This window comes from Lithobates pipiens, unplaced genomic scaffold, assembly GCF_037356315.1.
Source record: "Lithobates pipiens isolate NorthernLeopardFrog02 unplaced genomic scaffold, aLitPip1_a1.2 Scaffold_13, whole genome shotgun sequence".
Lineage (NCBI taxonomy): Eukaryota > Metazoa > Chordata > Amphibia > Anura > Ranidae > Lithobates > Lithobates pipiens.
The window spans coordinates 373,449,396-373,464,129 of NW_027507718.1; the positions used below are offsets into that span (position 1 = coordinate 373,449,396).

Here is a 14,734-nt window from a genome sequence, read left to right on the forward strand (position 1 = left end):
CATATCACATGGGCCTTTATAAGCAAGTGTATCAGTGCTTGAAGTTGCTGACTGATCTCAGCTTGTTACCTGTGTTCCTGTGATTCCTTGCTCCTGTGTTCCCTTGTTCCCGACCTGTCTGCCTAGCTCCAGTTCCTGAGCCCGGCTCGTCTCACAATTCCCTCTGCCTGCTTCTCGTGTTTGACCCGGCTTCCACCTGACTTTGTCTGCTCTGCTTTAAGCCTGGTTCTGATCTCGGCTTGTGTTGAGTACTCTATTTTCTCAGTGACTTTACAGACCTGTCTCACCTCACATGTGCCACCTGCCTGCAGACTCTGTTCATCACAACAGCAGCATTCCTGAGCTTTCTGCAAACAACTTCACAGGTGGCCTGTGCTACTTTGTGCCCGACTCCTCCTGTCTCACCTTCAGGAGAGTCCAGAAATTAGCTGCAAAGGAAGCCCTCTCTCCATTGGCCTCCAGCACCTGCTACGTGATACCCTGCTGTCAGAATACAATGTCCTTGCTCAGAGGATTCCTGCACCCAACTCACTTTTCTGGATGAAAGATCTTTTTTTTTCAGTCTACTGACTGAATGAAAAAAAAAAGTTACCGTGTGTACCCAGCTTTATATCGGGCAACAATAATTCTGAAAATCACCAAGATTCCTACTACTGCTGAAAAACTACTTAGAGCTGGTTTCTTGCATTGGTGGTGCTCACATCAGTAGGCAGGCATGTATGCATGCACATGGGCTTCCTCAGCACAGCGTGCCTTTTATTGATGTAAGGGAGGTGGGTGGGCCAAGCTTTGTAATTAACAGCCTATGGAGTTGGAGTGCTGTATATCACAGCCAAGCCATCACATAGCAGCACAGAAGACATCACGTGCCCCAATATGTTTGTTAGGGGTTGACGACCCCTGCTCTATCTGTTTCTGATGATACTTGTACTATACAGTATATTTCCCACTTCATATTCTTCTAGTTCTCTTATAATTGCTACATAACAATTGAAATTGATTAATATTGGAAAAAAACACCTTTATTTTATTTTTAATAAGATTATTTTTAATAAGGTTATACTTACCTGCTCTGTGCAAGCATGTGCAAACGATCCTCCTCTTCTGGGGTGCCCTGCCGACACTCCTGGCTTCTCCCCCTCATTGGGTGCCCCCACAGAAAGGGGGGCACCCAGGCGGGCTCGCAATCCTGAGTCCATTGACACAGACAGTGGGATTCATCCCCCCCCCCCGCTCCTATGGCACTGGATTTGATTAACCACTTTAGCCTCGGAAGGATTTACCCCCGTCCTGACCACAGCACTTTTTGCGTTACGGCACTTCGTCACTTTAACTGACAATTGCACAGTCCTGTGATGTTGCACCCAAACAAAATTAATGTCCTTTTTTTCCCACAAATAGAGCTTTCTTTTGGTGGTATTTCATCACCTCTGCGTTTTTTTTTTTTTTTTGCACTATAAACAAAAAAAGAGCGACAATTTTGAAAAAAAAGCTATATTTTTTACTTTTTGCTATAATAAATATCCCCAAAAAATGTATAAAAAATGAATTTCTTTCTCAGTTTAGGCCGATATGTATTCTTTTTTGGTAAAAAAAAGTCACAATAAGCATATATTGATTGGTTTGCACAAAAAATAGCATCTACAAAATAGGGGATAGATTTATGGCATTTTTATTATTAATTTTTCTTTTTATTAGTAATGGCGGCGATCTGTGATTTTTATCATGACTACGACATTAGGGCAGACACATCAGACACTTTTGACACTATTTTGGGACCATTGTCATTAATACAGCAATCAGTGCTATAAAAATGCACTGATTGCTCTGTAAATGACACTGGCAGGGAAGGGGTTAAAGGGGAAAGGGGTTAAACACTAGGGGACGATCGAGGGGTTAAGTGTGTCCTCTGGAGTGATTCTAACTGTGGGGGGGATTGTCTCACTAGAACATGGCAGAGATCAATGCTCCCGATGACAGGGAGCAATAGATCTCTGTAATGTTGCTAGGCAGAACAGGGAAATGCCTTGTTTACATAGGCATCTCCTCGTTCTGCTGCTTTGTGACACGATCGCGGGCCCTCGGCAGACATCGAGTCCGCAGGACCTGCAGGCATGGTCATGGATTATGCAGCATGCTTGCGCCCACAATGCCGCAATTTAAAGGGGACGTACCTGTATGTCCATCTACCCAGCCGTGCCATTGTGCCAACATATGTCATCATGTGCTGGTCAGCAAATGATTAATAGCAGCAGGAGCCATTGCTATCTGTCCAATGAGGAGAGAGACAGTAGCTGCATCGGATCAGGCAACTGCAAGGCATTTTTCACTTGATTATCTGAGGGTGACAATAGTAACATACCTACATAATGGGGGTTATTTACTAAAGGCAAATCCACTTTGCACTAGAAAGTGCACTTGAAAGTGCAGTCACTGTAGATCATAGGGGGACATGCAAGAAAATAGAAAAATGCATTTTAGCTTGCACATGATTGGATGATAAAATCAGCAGAGCTTCCCCTCATTTCAGATCTACCCTTCAGATTTAAAGCAACTGCACTTCCAAGTGAACTTTCAAGTGCACTTTCAGTAAACTTGTAGTGCAACGTGGATTTGCCTTTTGTAAATAATCCCCATTGGGGGTTATTTACAAAAGCCAAATCCATGTTGCACTACAAGTGCAAACTACAAGTGCAAAGTGCACTTGAAATTGCACTGAAAGTGCACTTGGAAGTGCAGTCACTGTAGACCCGAGGGGGACATGCAAGGAAAATAAGAAAACAGCATTTTAGCTTGCACATGATTGGATAATAAATTCAGCAGAGCTTTCCCTCATTTCAGATCTACCCCTTAGATTTACAGCGACTGCCCTTTCAAATGCACTTTCAGTGCAATTTCAAGTGCACTTTGCACTTGTAGTTTGCACTTGTAGTGCAAAGTGGATTTGCCTTTTGTAAATAACCCCTGATATGTATTAAAACAGACATGTGTAATAAGGTGATGATGCAGGAGCACAAATGGGAAACTGGGATAGAGTGTTTCATTCAATAACTGAAATGCTTGAACAAGGATGTTTATGGCAGCAATACCAGCTATTTTTGTGAAGGCTGCAGATTTGAAAATATTGAAAATTACTTTTAAAATGATATTAACATGATAAATGTTTTATTAGAATTAGGCCCCTTTAACACATGCGGACAGTATATCCGTATATCATCCATCCGTTTGCGGATGAAATATGGACATACATGCATTCCTATGGGACACCCGCTATTGTCCGCCTCCGCAACAGTCCGATTCTGCAGACGGAGGAAAATCCTATTTTTCTATCCGTCTGCAGAGCGTATTAGATGAACACGGACAGACGGTCCGTGCTCATCCGATCCCCATAGAGGAGAGAGGAGAGCTGACAGGGCGGTCCCTGCACAGTGTGCGGAGACCGCCCTGTCCGCAGCCGGCTCAGCGGGGACAATGGAGCGATCTCCGCTGAGCGAGCGAATCATCACGGGGCGGATCATTACTGATCCGCCCGGTGTGAAAGAGGCCTTAGTTATACAAAAACAACCCAAAAGTGAACATTTACTGCTGAGCTGTTCTATTAATTCAGTTACTGGGGAACACCCAAGGGTACATATTTATTCCTAAAATGAAGATGTTACATTTATTAAGTACTAAGTACAAAGTACTAAGGTCACATAAAAGATCAGTTAATATATTTTAAACCTTAAAAATGGTTATTTTTACACAAATTGACTAAACACTATTATGGACGGACACTGCACTGTAAAGCAGGATGCATGCCAAAGACTACTCAGTTTACTAATACAGACATGTCTACCTACCACAATGTTCCCTGGGTCAGCAGAACCCACAGCCTTCAAGTAAATGCACAAGCACTCAGACCCAGTCATTCTTCAGCATACACTCAATAGCAGCGGCATTCATACAGTGCCACTAAATCTCAATAGATTAACCATCATATCAGTTTCCAGAGCCAGAGGCTTTCCAGGCAAAAAAATTAGATTAGACTTGTGGTGATGCAGTAAGCCGAACTAGTGGCCTTTGCAAAGGCCACTTTTAACTTGAAAAAACACTTTATTAAACGGTAAAATTACAACAAAACCTCTGTACAATTCACTGATATGTTAAACTGAGAACTGAAAGCTATGCTTAATTGTGAACAAATCAATATTTCCTGCCTTAGATGAATGTGAATGATAAAGTGCTCGGGGCAAGTGTTGTATTCCCTTGCTATTAAGGGAAAGGTTGAATTATTTAAGGAAATGTCAGAAAGAAAATCCTACATATGTGCAATGAGTTCAAGACTATATTTTATTTTACAGAAATGGAAAATATCCTCTGGTATGATTATCATAAAAACACATTAATAGGTATCTATCATGTCCAGTACAACCTTAACTGTGCCTGGTTGCCCACTTGACTTTAGGAAAGGACATAGAGTTAAAGGACACTTTGCAGTTCAGCACTGGTATTTACCAGTCTTTTGTTCCAAATATTGATTTATTAATTGAATATATTTCATATAAAAGAATTCAATTCAATAGAGAACACTACAGTAATCTCTTTTTTCTGTGGATTTAAAATGTAAAAAGTATTTTTTTTCTGAATAATTGTGACAAGAATGGTAAAACGACAGTAATCAATATCTAGTTGATAATACCTAGATCTTGGTCTAGGACGAATGGTTTCAGGAGCCCAATATACTATATTTGCTAATGTAGAGTTAAGTTACAGTTGAGGATAATGTCGGGGATTGGTTTAGGCTAGTGTTAGGGTGAGGAGTACAAAGTTAGTGGTAAACACTAACTTCATGGAAAAAATATAGCAAATCTAAAAATAAAACGGTATATACAATTGTGACACAAATCACATTGGGCTCAATTCACAAAGCAGTATTTTCCTCTTAATCCACTAGGCATCCACGCTATAGCCGAAAGATGGCTACAGCGCAGCACTCAATTGCCCGGGAGGGCATCCCTGGACATCTTCCTGTTTACTTCCTCCCTGCGCGCATTGGGGGAAATCCCTTGGACACAGCCAATCACAGATTGTGCTAAATGGCCAATCACAGCGCCCATTTAGCACTCAATTGAGTCCAATGAGAGATGAGCTGATACGTAAACATATGAGATCATCTCTCATCGTCAGCTCTCCCACCTCACACAGGGACCGCGTGTGAAGAGGGAGAGCTTCCGTGCTGCAGCGTGAGTGAAAAAATAAATTACAGTGCCACACTAACACAACACAGTGCCCACAGTACCTATCAGTGCCATCTGTCCCCAGTGCCACCTGTCCCCAGTGCCACTTATCAGTGGCCTCTGTCCCCAGTGCCACCTATCAGTGCCATCTGTCCCCACTGCCGCCTGTCAGTGCCATCTGTCCCCAGTGCCACCTATCAGCACCACCTGTCCCCAGTGCTACCTATCAGCGCCACCTGTCCCCAGTGCTACCTGTCTCCAGTGCCACCTGTCCCCAGTGCCATCTGTTATCAGTGTCACATGTCATCAGTGCCACGTACCAGTGCCATCTGTCATCAGTGTCACGTGCTATCTGTTATCAGTGTCACGTGTCATCAGTGCCACATATCAGTGTCACGTGTCATCAGTGCCATGCCAGTGTCATGTGTCATCAGTGCTACGTATTAGTGTCATTTGTCATCAGTGCCACGTATTAGTGCCATATGTCATCAGTGTCACATGTCATCAGTGCCAAGTATAAGTGCCATCTGTCATCAGTGCCACATCAGTGTCACGTGCCATCAGTGGCACGTATCATTGCCATCTGTCATCAGTACCACATCAGTGCCACGTGTCATTGTCCTGGTGCTCCAGGGCCTTCAAAAGAGTAATAGGTAGTCAACAAGTTAGATATGTAATTTATGCTTCTAGAACACGTGATGGCGCTCCCTGCATGTCGGGCCTCTCTATGTGGCTAGCCTGTGAAAAAGTCTCACACATTTGGTATCGTAATACTCAGGAGGAGTAGCAGAATGAATTTTGGGGCGTCATTTGTGGTATACACATGCCACGTGAGAGAAATAACCTATTACAATGACAATGTTGTGGGGGGGAAAAAATCTTTATTTTGTAATGAATTGTGGGAAAAAATTACAGTGGTGTGAAAAAGTGTTTGCCCCCTTCCTCATTTCCTGTTCCTTTGCATGTTTGTCACACTTAAGTGTTTCGGAACATCAAACCAATTTAAACAATAGTCAAGGACAACACAAGTAAACACAAAATGCAATTTGTAAATGAAGGTGTTTATTATTAAAGGTGAAAAAAAATCCAAACCATCATGGCCCTGTGTGAAAAAGTGATTGCCCCCCTTGTTAAAACATACTATAACTGTGGTTGTCCACACCTGAGTTCAATTTCTCTAGCCACACCCAGGCCTGATTATTGCCACACCTGTTCACAATCAAGGCATCACTTAAATAGGAGCTGCTTGACACAGTAAGGTCCACCAGAAGATCCTTAAAAGCTACACATCATGCCGAGACCCAAAGAAATTCAGGAACAATTGAGAAAGAAAGTAATTGAGATCTATCAGTCTGGAAAGGGTTATAAAGCCATTTCCAAAGCTTTGGGAATCCAGCGAACCACAGTGAGAGCCATTATCCACAAATGGCGAAGACATGCAACAGTGGTGAACCTTCCCAGGAGTGGCCGGCCGCCCAAAATTGCCCCAAGAGCGCAGCGACGACTCATCCAAGAGGTCACAAAAGACCCCACAACAACGTCCAAGGAACTGCAGGCCTCACTTGCCTCAGTTAAGGTCAGCGTTCATGCCTCCACCATCAGGAAAAGACTGGGCAAAAATGGCCTGCATGGCAGAGTTCCAAGGAGAAAACCACTGCTGAGCAAAAAGAACATCAAAGCTCGTCTCAATTTCTCCACAACACATCTTGATGATCCCCAAGACTTTTGGGACAACATTCTGTGGACCGATGAGACAAAAGTGGAACTCTTTGGAAGGTGTGTGTCCAAGTATATCTGGCGTAGAAGGAACACTGCATTTCATAAAAAGAACATTATACCAACAGTAAAATATGGTGGTGGTAGTGTGATGGCCTGGGGCTGTTTTGCTGCTTCAGGACCTGGAAGACTTGCCGTGATAAAAGGAACTATGAATTCTGCTGTCTACCAAGAGATCCTGAAGGAGAATGTCCGACCATCTGTTCGTGTACTCAAGCTGAAACGAATTTGGGTTCTGCAGCAGGACAATGATCCTAAACACACCAGCAAGTCCACCACCGAATGGCTGAAGAAAAACAAAATGAAGACTTTGGAGTGGCCTAGCCAAAGTCCTGACCTGAATCCTATTGAGATGTTGTGGTATGACCTTAAAAAGGCCGTTCATGCTCGAAAACCCTCTAATGTAACTGAATTAGGACAATTCTGCAAAGATGAGTGGGCCAAAATTCCTCCAGGACGCTGTAAAAGCCTCATTGCACGTTATCGCAAACGCTTGGTTGCAGTTGTTGCTGCTAAGGGTGGCCCAACCAGTTATTAGGTTTAGGGGGCAATCACTTTTTCACACAGGGCCATGATGGTTTGGATTTTTTTTCACCTTTAATAATAAACACCTTCATTTACAAATTGCATTTTGTGTTTACTTGTGTTGTCCTTGACTATTGTTTAAATTGGTTTGATGTTCCGAAACACTTAAGTGTGACAAACATGCAAAGGAACAGGAAAGAAGGAAGGGGGCAAACACTTTTTCACACCACTGTACAACATCAAAAACCTCACCATGCATCTTACTAAATACCTTGGAATGTCTGCTTTCAAAAAAGAGGTCATTTGGGGTGTATTTGCACTTTCCTGGCTTGTTAAGGAAAATGAGATAGGGCACCAGCACATCAGGTGTGATAATTTTTTTAATGATTTGCCACAAAGCTTGTAGACTCTAACTTTTACAACGACCAAATAATATCCACTAATTTGGGTTATGTTTACCAAAGATATGTAGCAGTATACATTTTGGACAAAATTTATGAAGAAAAATTAATCATTTGCAAAATGTTATCACAGAAACAAAGAAAAATGCGTTTTTTTCAAAGTTTTTGGTCTTTTTTCATTGATAGTACAAAAAACCCAGAGGTGATCAAATACCACCAAAAGAAAGCTCTATTTGTATGAAAAAAAGGACAAAAAATTCATTTGGGTACAGTATTACATGACTGAGTAATTATCATTCAAAGTGTGAGAGCACTGAAAGCTGAAAATTGGTCTGGACAGGAGGGGGGTTTAAGTGCCTAGTAGACAAATGGTTAAAATTTGCAGAAAAATAGCTCATAGTGTTTTTTAAAACATTTTTTGCAATTCACAAAAAAACTGTAAATTTAGTTTCGTATATTTAGTGTATTAGTTTTCTAACAAATTCCAAATTTTCAGAATGATTTGAATTCAGTCAAAAAATGATTGATCAATTCAAATTCTGTATGAAGAATAGCCGTAAATCCAGGTAAAACGTTCTTAACAACCGATGACTCAAGAGCTGTCAGTGGGCTTCCCCACTGACAGCTAAAATGTAAACAAAAGAATGCCAGCAATGAAAAAGGCAGAAAAAAAAGCACTGGGACCCCCTCCCAATCAATACCAGGCCCTTTAGGTCTAAAATGTACTGTAAGGGGAACCCCGCACCAAGGGGGATGACAAGCGAGTGCCCCCCCCCTTCTGAACCATACCAGGCTCTGCCCCCCACCCCAAAACACATTGTCCCCATGTTGATGGGGAAAAGGGCCTCTTCCCCACAAACTCGGTCAGTGGTTGTGGGTATCTGCAGGTGGGAGCCTGTCAGAATCTGGAAGCCCCCTTTAATAAGGGAGCCCCCACATCCTGCCCCCCTATGTGAATGAAATACCCATTCACCAAAAAAGGGTAAAAATTTGGTATAGACACAACACAAGTTTTTGACAATTCCTATATTAAAAAAAAAATAAAAAAATGTCCCCAGAAGTAGATCCATTGTCAATCACGACACCCGCTACCTGTCCCGAAAAAAGAAAATAAAAGTTCCGGTTTTGTTGCAGGCTCCTTCCATCTGCCTCCTCCGCCATCTGACAGTTCTTAACCACTTCCTTACAGGGCACTTTCCCCCCTTCCTGCCCAGGACAATTTTCAGCTTTCAGAGCTGTCACACTTGGAATGACAATTGCGCGGTCATACAGTGCTGTACCCAAACTACATTTTTATAATTTTCTTCACAAATAGAGATTTCTTTTGGTGGTTTTGATCACCACTGGGTTTTTTATTTTTTGGTTTCTGTTATAAAATGTTGTTTTCTCCTTCACTGATGGGCACTGATGAGGCTGCACTAATGGGCACCGATGAGGCAGCACTGATGGGCACTGATGAGGAGGCACTAATTGTTATAATTAATGGACACTGATAGGTGGCACTGATATGCAGCACTGATGGACACCGATAGGCTACACTGATATGCAGCACTAATGGACACTGATAGGCTATACTGATATGCAGCACTGATGGGCACTGATGAGCGGCACTGCTGGGCACTGGTAGGTAGCACTGTTGGGCACTAATAGGTGGCACTGATGGGCACTGATAGGCAGCACTGATAGCTGGCACTGATAGGCAGCACTGATGAAGAGGTACTGACAGGCAATACTGATGGGCATCTGAAGGGCACTGACAGGCGTTACTGATGGGACACTGATTGGCTCTTGAATGGACACTTTAATTTCAATATATTTTTATTGTATCTTAAGAAAGGGAACAGTACAACCATCAGAGTAGGTGTTACAAGTGCCAGTCACAGCGATTGCTGCTCAAATAACAAACCTTAGCATAGGATAGTTCTCATAAAACAGTTACAGTAATCATGCCTGTTCATGTACAATGACCTATCCGATTAATAACTGGGTGTAACATAGATACACAATTTTGAATTAAGAAGGGGGAGGGAAGGGGAAAAGGGAGGGGAAGAAGGGAGGGGAGGAGGGGATAGTCACCATCACAACATCTACACATGGTAATACTCAATATTCAACATATGATACATCTGTAACAAGACACCTGGTTATATCTGGACCGAACAATTAGGGTTGGATAACCAAAGATTCCATTTACATCTAAAAGATGCTCCAGTCACTGATTGGCACTTTTATGGCCACTTATTCGTCATTTGGTTGGGCACTGAATGGCACATGATGGGCACTGATTTGCAGCTGTGGTGGGAACCTCTTATGGGGCTGAGCTGATAATCAATGTGCTGATTATCAGCGCACACCTCTCCTCTGGCTGGAGAGCTGCTGGTCAGCTCTCACTGTCAGTGTGAACTGAGGAAAAGCCAATTACTGGCACTTCCTGGTTCACGCGATGATCAGCTGTGATTGTTCACAGCTGATCGCGTGGTAAACAGCTTCCGTCAGAAGTTTCTTACCATGATCGGAGATGCGGTGTGTCAGAGTGACACACCACACCACCGTTTGCCGTGCTGCACTCCCCCACGGGCATGCCTTGGCTTGTTATCTTGAAAGACATCATATGACGTTCAGTCAGGATAACGGAACCAACGCCTGGCCATCATTCTACTATAGGCCGGGCGGGAATAGGTTAAATAGGTAAGGGGCACGGCCACTTACAACATCCTCTGGTGGTCCCGTCCTCTTGTGAGGTCATCAACTGGGGCATGCTAGGTTGACCTGAGGGGTCTGGTATGGATTGGGAGAGGACCTCACGCTGTTTTAATTCAGACATTTTTTATTGCCACCATTCTATTATTTACATTTCAGCGTCAGTGGGGAAGCTTGCTGACCGCTGATGAGACATCGGTTGTTAAGGACGTGGTGGCCAGCTTCCCGGCCTGCTACTTAACAACCAATTATTCTTCACACAAAATTAGAATCATTCGATTATTTTTCGACCGTTACAAATTTGAATCTTTCAGAAAATTTGGAATTAGTTAGAAAACTAATAAACAAAACAAAATTAAATGAAACAAAATTAATTCCAAAATGAATCAACTAAACTAAATTAGTAAAATATTAAATATATCTGAAACTAAATTAATCTTTCCATTCTCCACATGTCTAGCTTCTGCTTCCCGTACTCTGAACTCTGCTGTACAGGTACTGCAGGGGGCTGATACCAACTAAATTTGGGGTATTTGTATTGCTTGCAATAAATTAAAAGTATATTTAAAGCGGTTGTTTATCCATTTTGTTTACTTTGACCTACTGGTAAGCCTATAATAAGGCTTACCTGTAGGTAAAAAGAATATCTCCTCAACCTGTACGGTTTAGGAGATATTCCCCTTGCATGCAGCCGCTGACTTCAGCGGCGCATACGCTCTGAATTTCCCAGCTGAAAGGTCCAGCAGATGCCGGACCTTGCTGGAAAGACGTCTCCTGCGCGCATGCGTGGGAGTGACGACATCACGGCTCTTCCCACTCACAGCACCGGAGCCACGATACCCAGAAGACACAAGGGAAAATGTGAAATAATCTTGGCCTAATAGAGTTAGGTTAGGCACATTCAAACTTTTTTGCTATTGTCTCTATAATGTCAAATCTTTTCACTCTATGTCGAATCTTTTTTCTTTATCTCTATGTAGAATAATCTTGAACTAATAGAGCTAAAGTTAGGCACATTCGACCACAGGTTCGATGGACACAGATTGCTATTGTAAGCGTCATGTCAAATCTCCTATCTATATTGAACTGTTGCAACGAAAACGAAAATAAAGCATTTGTTTATGTAGGATCTTTCAGTTTTCGGATTCTGCACGTTTGTTATCGTTTGTTAAAATGATAATGAAAATACCCGAAATTCAGACGAAAATGCATTCGGACGAAAACGAATGCACATGTCTAATTTCTACCCAATTAATGTGTGGTATTATCTACTCCATGGTGAGATGTACTTATTCTTTGTACATCTCATGTCCATTGGTACACTGTTTGTTTTGATGCTTGAAAACATTTTGATTTGTGGCTATTACAACTAATGTCTACTTTAATTTTATCATGCTGTGGTTACTCTGAAAACTGTTTTTTTTTTTTATCTTTGTTAATCTTACAACTTTTATCAATAAATCATTTTACGATTAAAAAAAAAAAACATTCTAAAGTTACTGGAACATGTTTCATACAATATAAATATATGCTGTGCATTAAAACTGTTTATATTTAACAAGATTAGCTGATATATAATCGTTTGTTTGTAGCTTTATCAAATGGTTGCCTTACCATAGCAATAACTGCAGCTCCAGCACCAGCCAAGGCAACAATAAAGAGATGGAATGTCATGTTCAGCTGCAGAGAAAAAAAAAAATATAGTAATAAAGCATACAATGTAATATACATAGAGGAAGAAAACAAATCTAATAGTGTCTACAACTAAACTAAAGCACACCTGACGGATACAGATGCCCTATTAAATCAATTTATTTTCTTTTAAAATAATAAACAAGTTATGGTTACCTGCTCTGTGCAATGGAAGAGGGATCATTTTGAATAGAGAGAACCTAGTTGAAGGCCAGAATTATCTGGGTTTTGTCATAGTGCCACAGCTAAATGTTTCATAGTCTGGACATATAGGAGAGCTGACAGAAGGCAGCCTTGGTGGGTGCCATTTTTTTTTTTTTTTTTTTTGTGAAATTTTTTTATTGGTGATTTTCAACATACAAACATAGTAAAAACTGCAAAGCAGTATTGTAAGGTAATACAGAATTTTGAAACATGAACAAAATACATAAATACTTTGTAATAACCAGCTAGGTTACAGAGGTCAGGGTAGAGGTACCCACACAGTTCACATATAATATCCACATTCTCTTCAAACATGCGTTTTCGCAAACCCAACGCTAACTAGGATAAGGTGTCCCTGGTCTCTAGCGTTCTCATGTGTCTATGGGTAAGCAGAGGAGATGTAGCATGGCCCTTCGGTGAGTGAACCTTATTCCATCCATGAACTTCAGGCGGTAGCGGGGTTGTGGACATTGCAAGAGTGTTAAGGGAGAGTACCGCTTCAAGGCATCAGGGGCAACTATCTCTATGAAGTGGGAGACTCGCAGTTCTGATACTCTATAGATCTCAGTCTAGGGTTCACCCTAGGTATTATCTAGGTTCGCATGGGTGGCTAGTGGTGGAACGTGGGGGAGGATGGGTCCAGGTGTCCCTGGGTATGGGTAAAAAGAGAGGAAAATTGGGGAGTATGGTAGGGCTCCCTTGTCAGCTCCGTTCCCCAGGTCTCACTGAGTGGGAAAGGTGTTTATATTTCGGGGGTAGAGAGGAAGTGAAACCAGCACGCCAAGGTCGAGGTGAATTTAGCAGGTCGATCATGAGCTTGGTGGATTAGGTCTTCCATTTCTGCCGTTTTGCTGATTCTTTCCAACCAGTCTACAATAGATGGTGGTTCGGATACGCGCCATTTTGCCAGGATACATAACTTGGCTGCGTTCACCATGTGCATGGCGAGTGAAAGGAATTACGACTTTTTGGGGATCGAAGGCAGGTTTAATAGGAATTGTGTCGGTGTGAAAACAAGGTCGTGAGTGGTTACACGTTTGATTAGTCTATGAACCTCCCTCCAAAATGGCTGCAGGTGGGGGCATGACCACCATATGTGCAGGTAGGAGCCTACTCCGTCTGCACATCACCAGCATTGAGGGGAAAGGTGAGGAAACAATCACTGTAGTTTGAGAGGGGTCCTGTACCATCGCGATATTATCTTGTATGCATTTTCTTGCATACGGGTGTTAAGGGAACCTTTGTGTGTGAGCGTATATATGGTTTCCCAGTCCTCCTTAGTCAGTGGCTGAGAGAGGTCCTGGTCCCACAGGTGCTTAATCCAGTTGTGTGTGGACGACAGAGTCTTCAAAAGGAGTGCATACGTGACCAAGATGAGGTGACGCCTTGGTTCTGTTGACGAGCATAGCTCCTAGAACAGGGTGAGTCGGCGTGACCAATCCGTCTGTGTCCGGGGTGAGTGAAGGAAGTGCCTAATTTGTACGTACGTCCAGAAGGGGAACGAGATCGTCCGGGATGTGGCGACTATTGCCTCGTACGGGCGTCTCCTTCATAAAACTGTCCAGCTTGCACGATGTCATGGGGCCAGCTGTCAGTCAGTTTACTCATGCCCGGGCTAAATGCAGGATTCAGCCTCATTGGGGTTAGGGGGCCGAGGTTGGAGGAAATGTCGTGTTTAGTACAACATTCTTGAAATGCGCACAGCGTGGGGTGTATTAAGGGGTGGGCTGTCATGGTGTGCGGAATGTGGGTCCGGGCCAGCCAGGGGGTTTGGGCTATGGGAAATGTGGCTATTGAGTTTTCAAGCTGTATCCATTTTTTAGTCTTGGAGTGTATGTTCCAGTCAAGGATTCTAGTGAGATGCCACACAAGATGGTACTTGCGGATGTCTGGTAAGCCCAGGCCCCCCTCAGATTTGGGCATAGTGAGTTTTGCGTGGCTTACTCTAGGTGTGGACTTACCCCAGATAAAAGTAGAGCAAAGTCTGCGAAAAGACACAAAGAATGCTTTCGGGACAGCAATTGGGAGTGCCTGGAGAAGATAAAGAATCCTCGGCAGGGCATTCATTTTAATGGTTGCGACTCTTCCGAACCAGGAGAATAATCCTCCTGACCATTTGGTGAGGTCCTTAGTGATGGATTGTAGGAGAGGCAGATAATTTGAGGCATACCGATCGTGTGCGGTTGCCGTCAACTGGATACCGAGGTACGTGATTTT

General features: G+C 42.8%; 1 protein-coding gene across 2 annotated transcripts in view; it reads right to left on the reverse strand.

The window, feature by feature from the left end:
* The window catches only part of GPM6A (glycoprotein M6A), a 327,840-nt gene that overhangs the window by 14,689 nt on the left and 298,417 nt on the right, over window positions 1-14,734 (reverse strand). For both annotated transcript variants that reach the window (XM_077477225.1, XM_077477224.1), the window contains exon 6: window positions 12,236-12,301. In XM_077477225.1, the coding sequence (XP_077333351.1) occupies window positions 12,236-12,301 (66 nt within the window). The remainder of the gene's footprint in view (window positions 1-12,235; window positions 12,302-14,734) is intronic.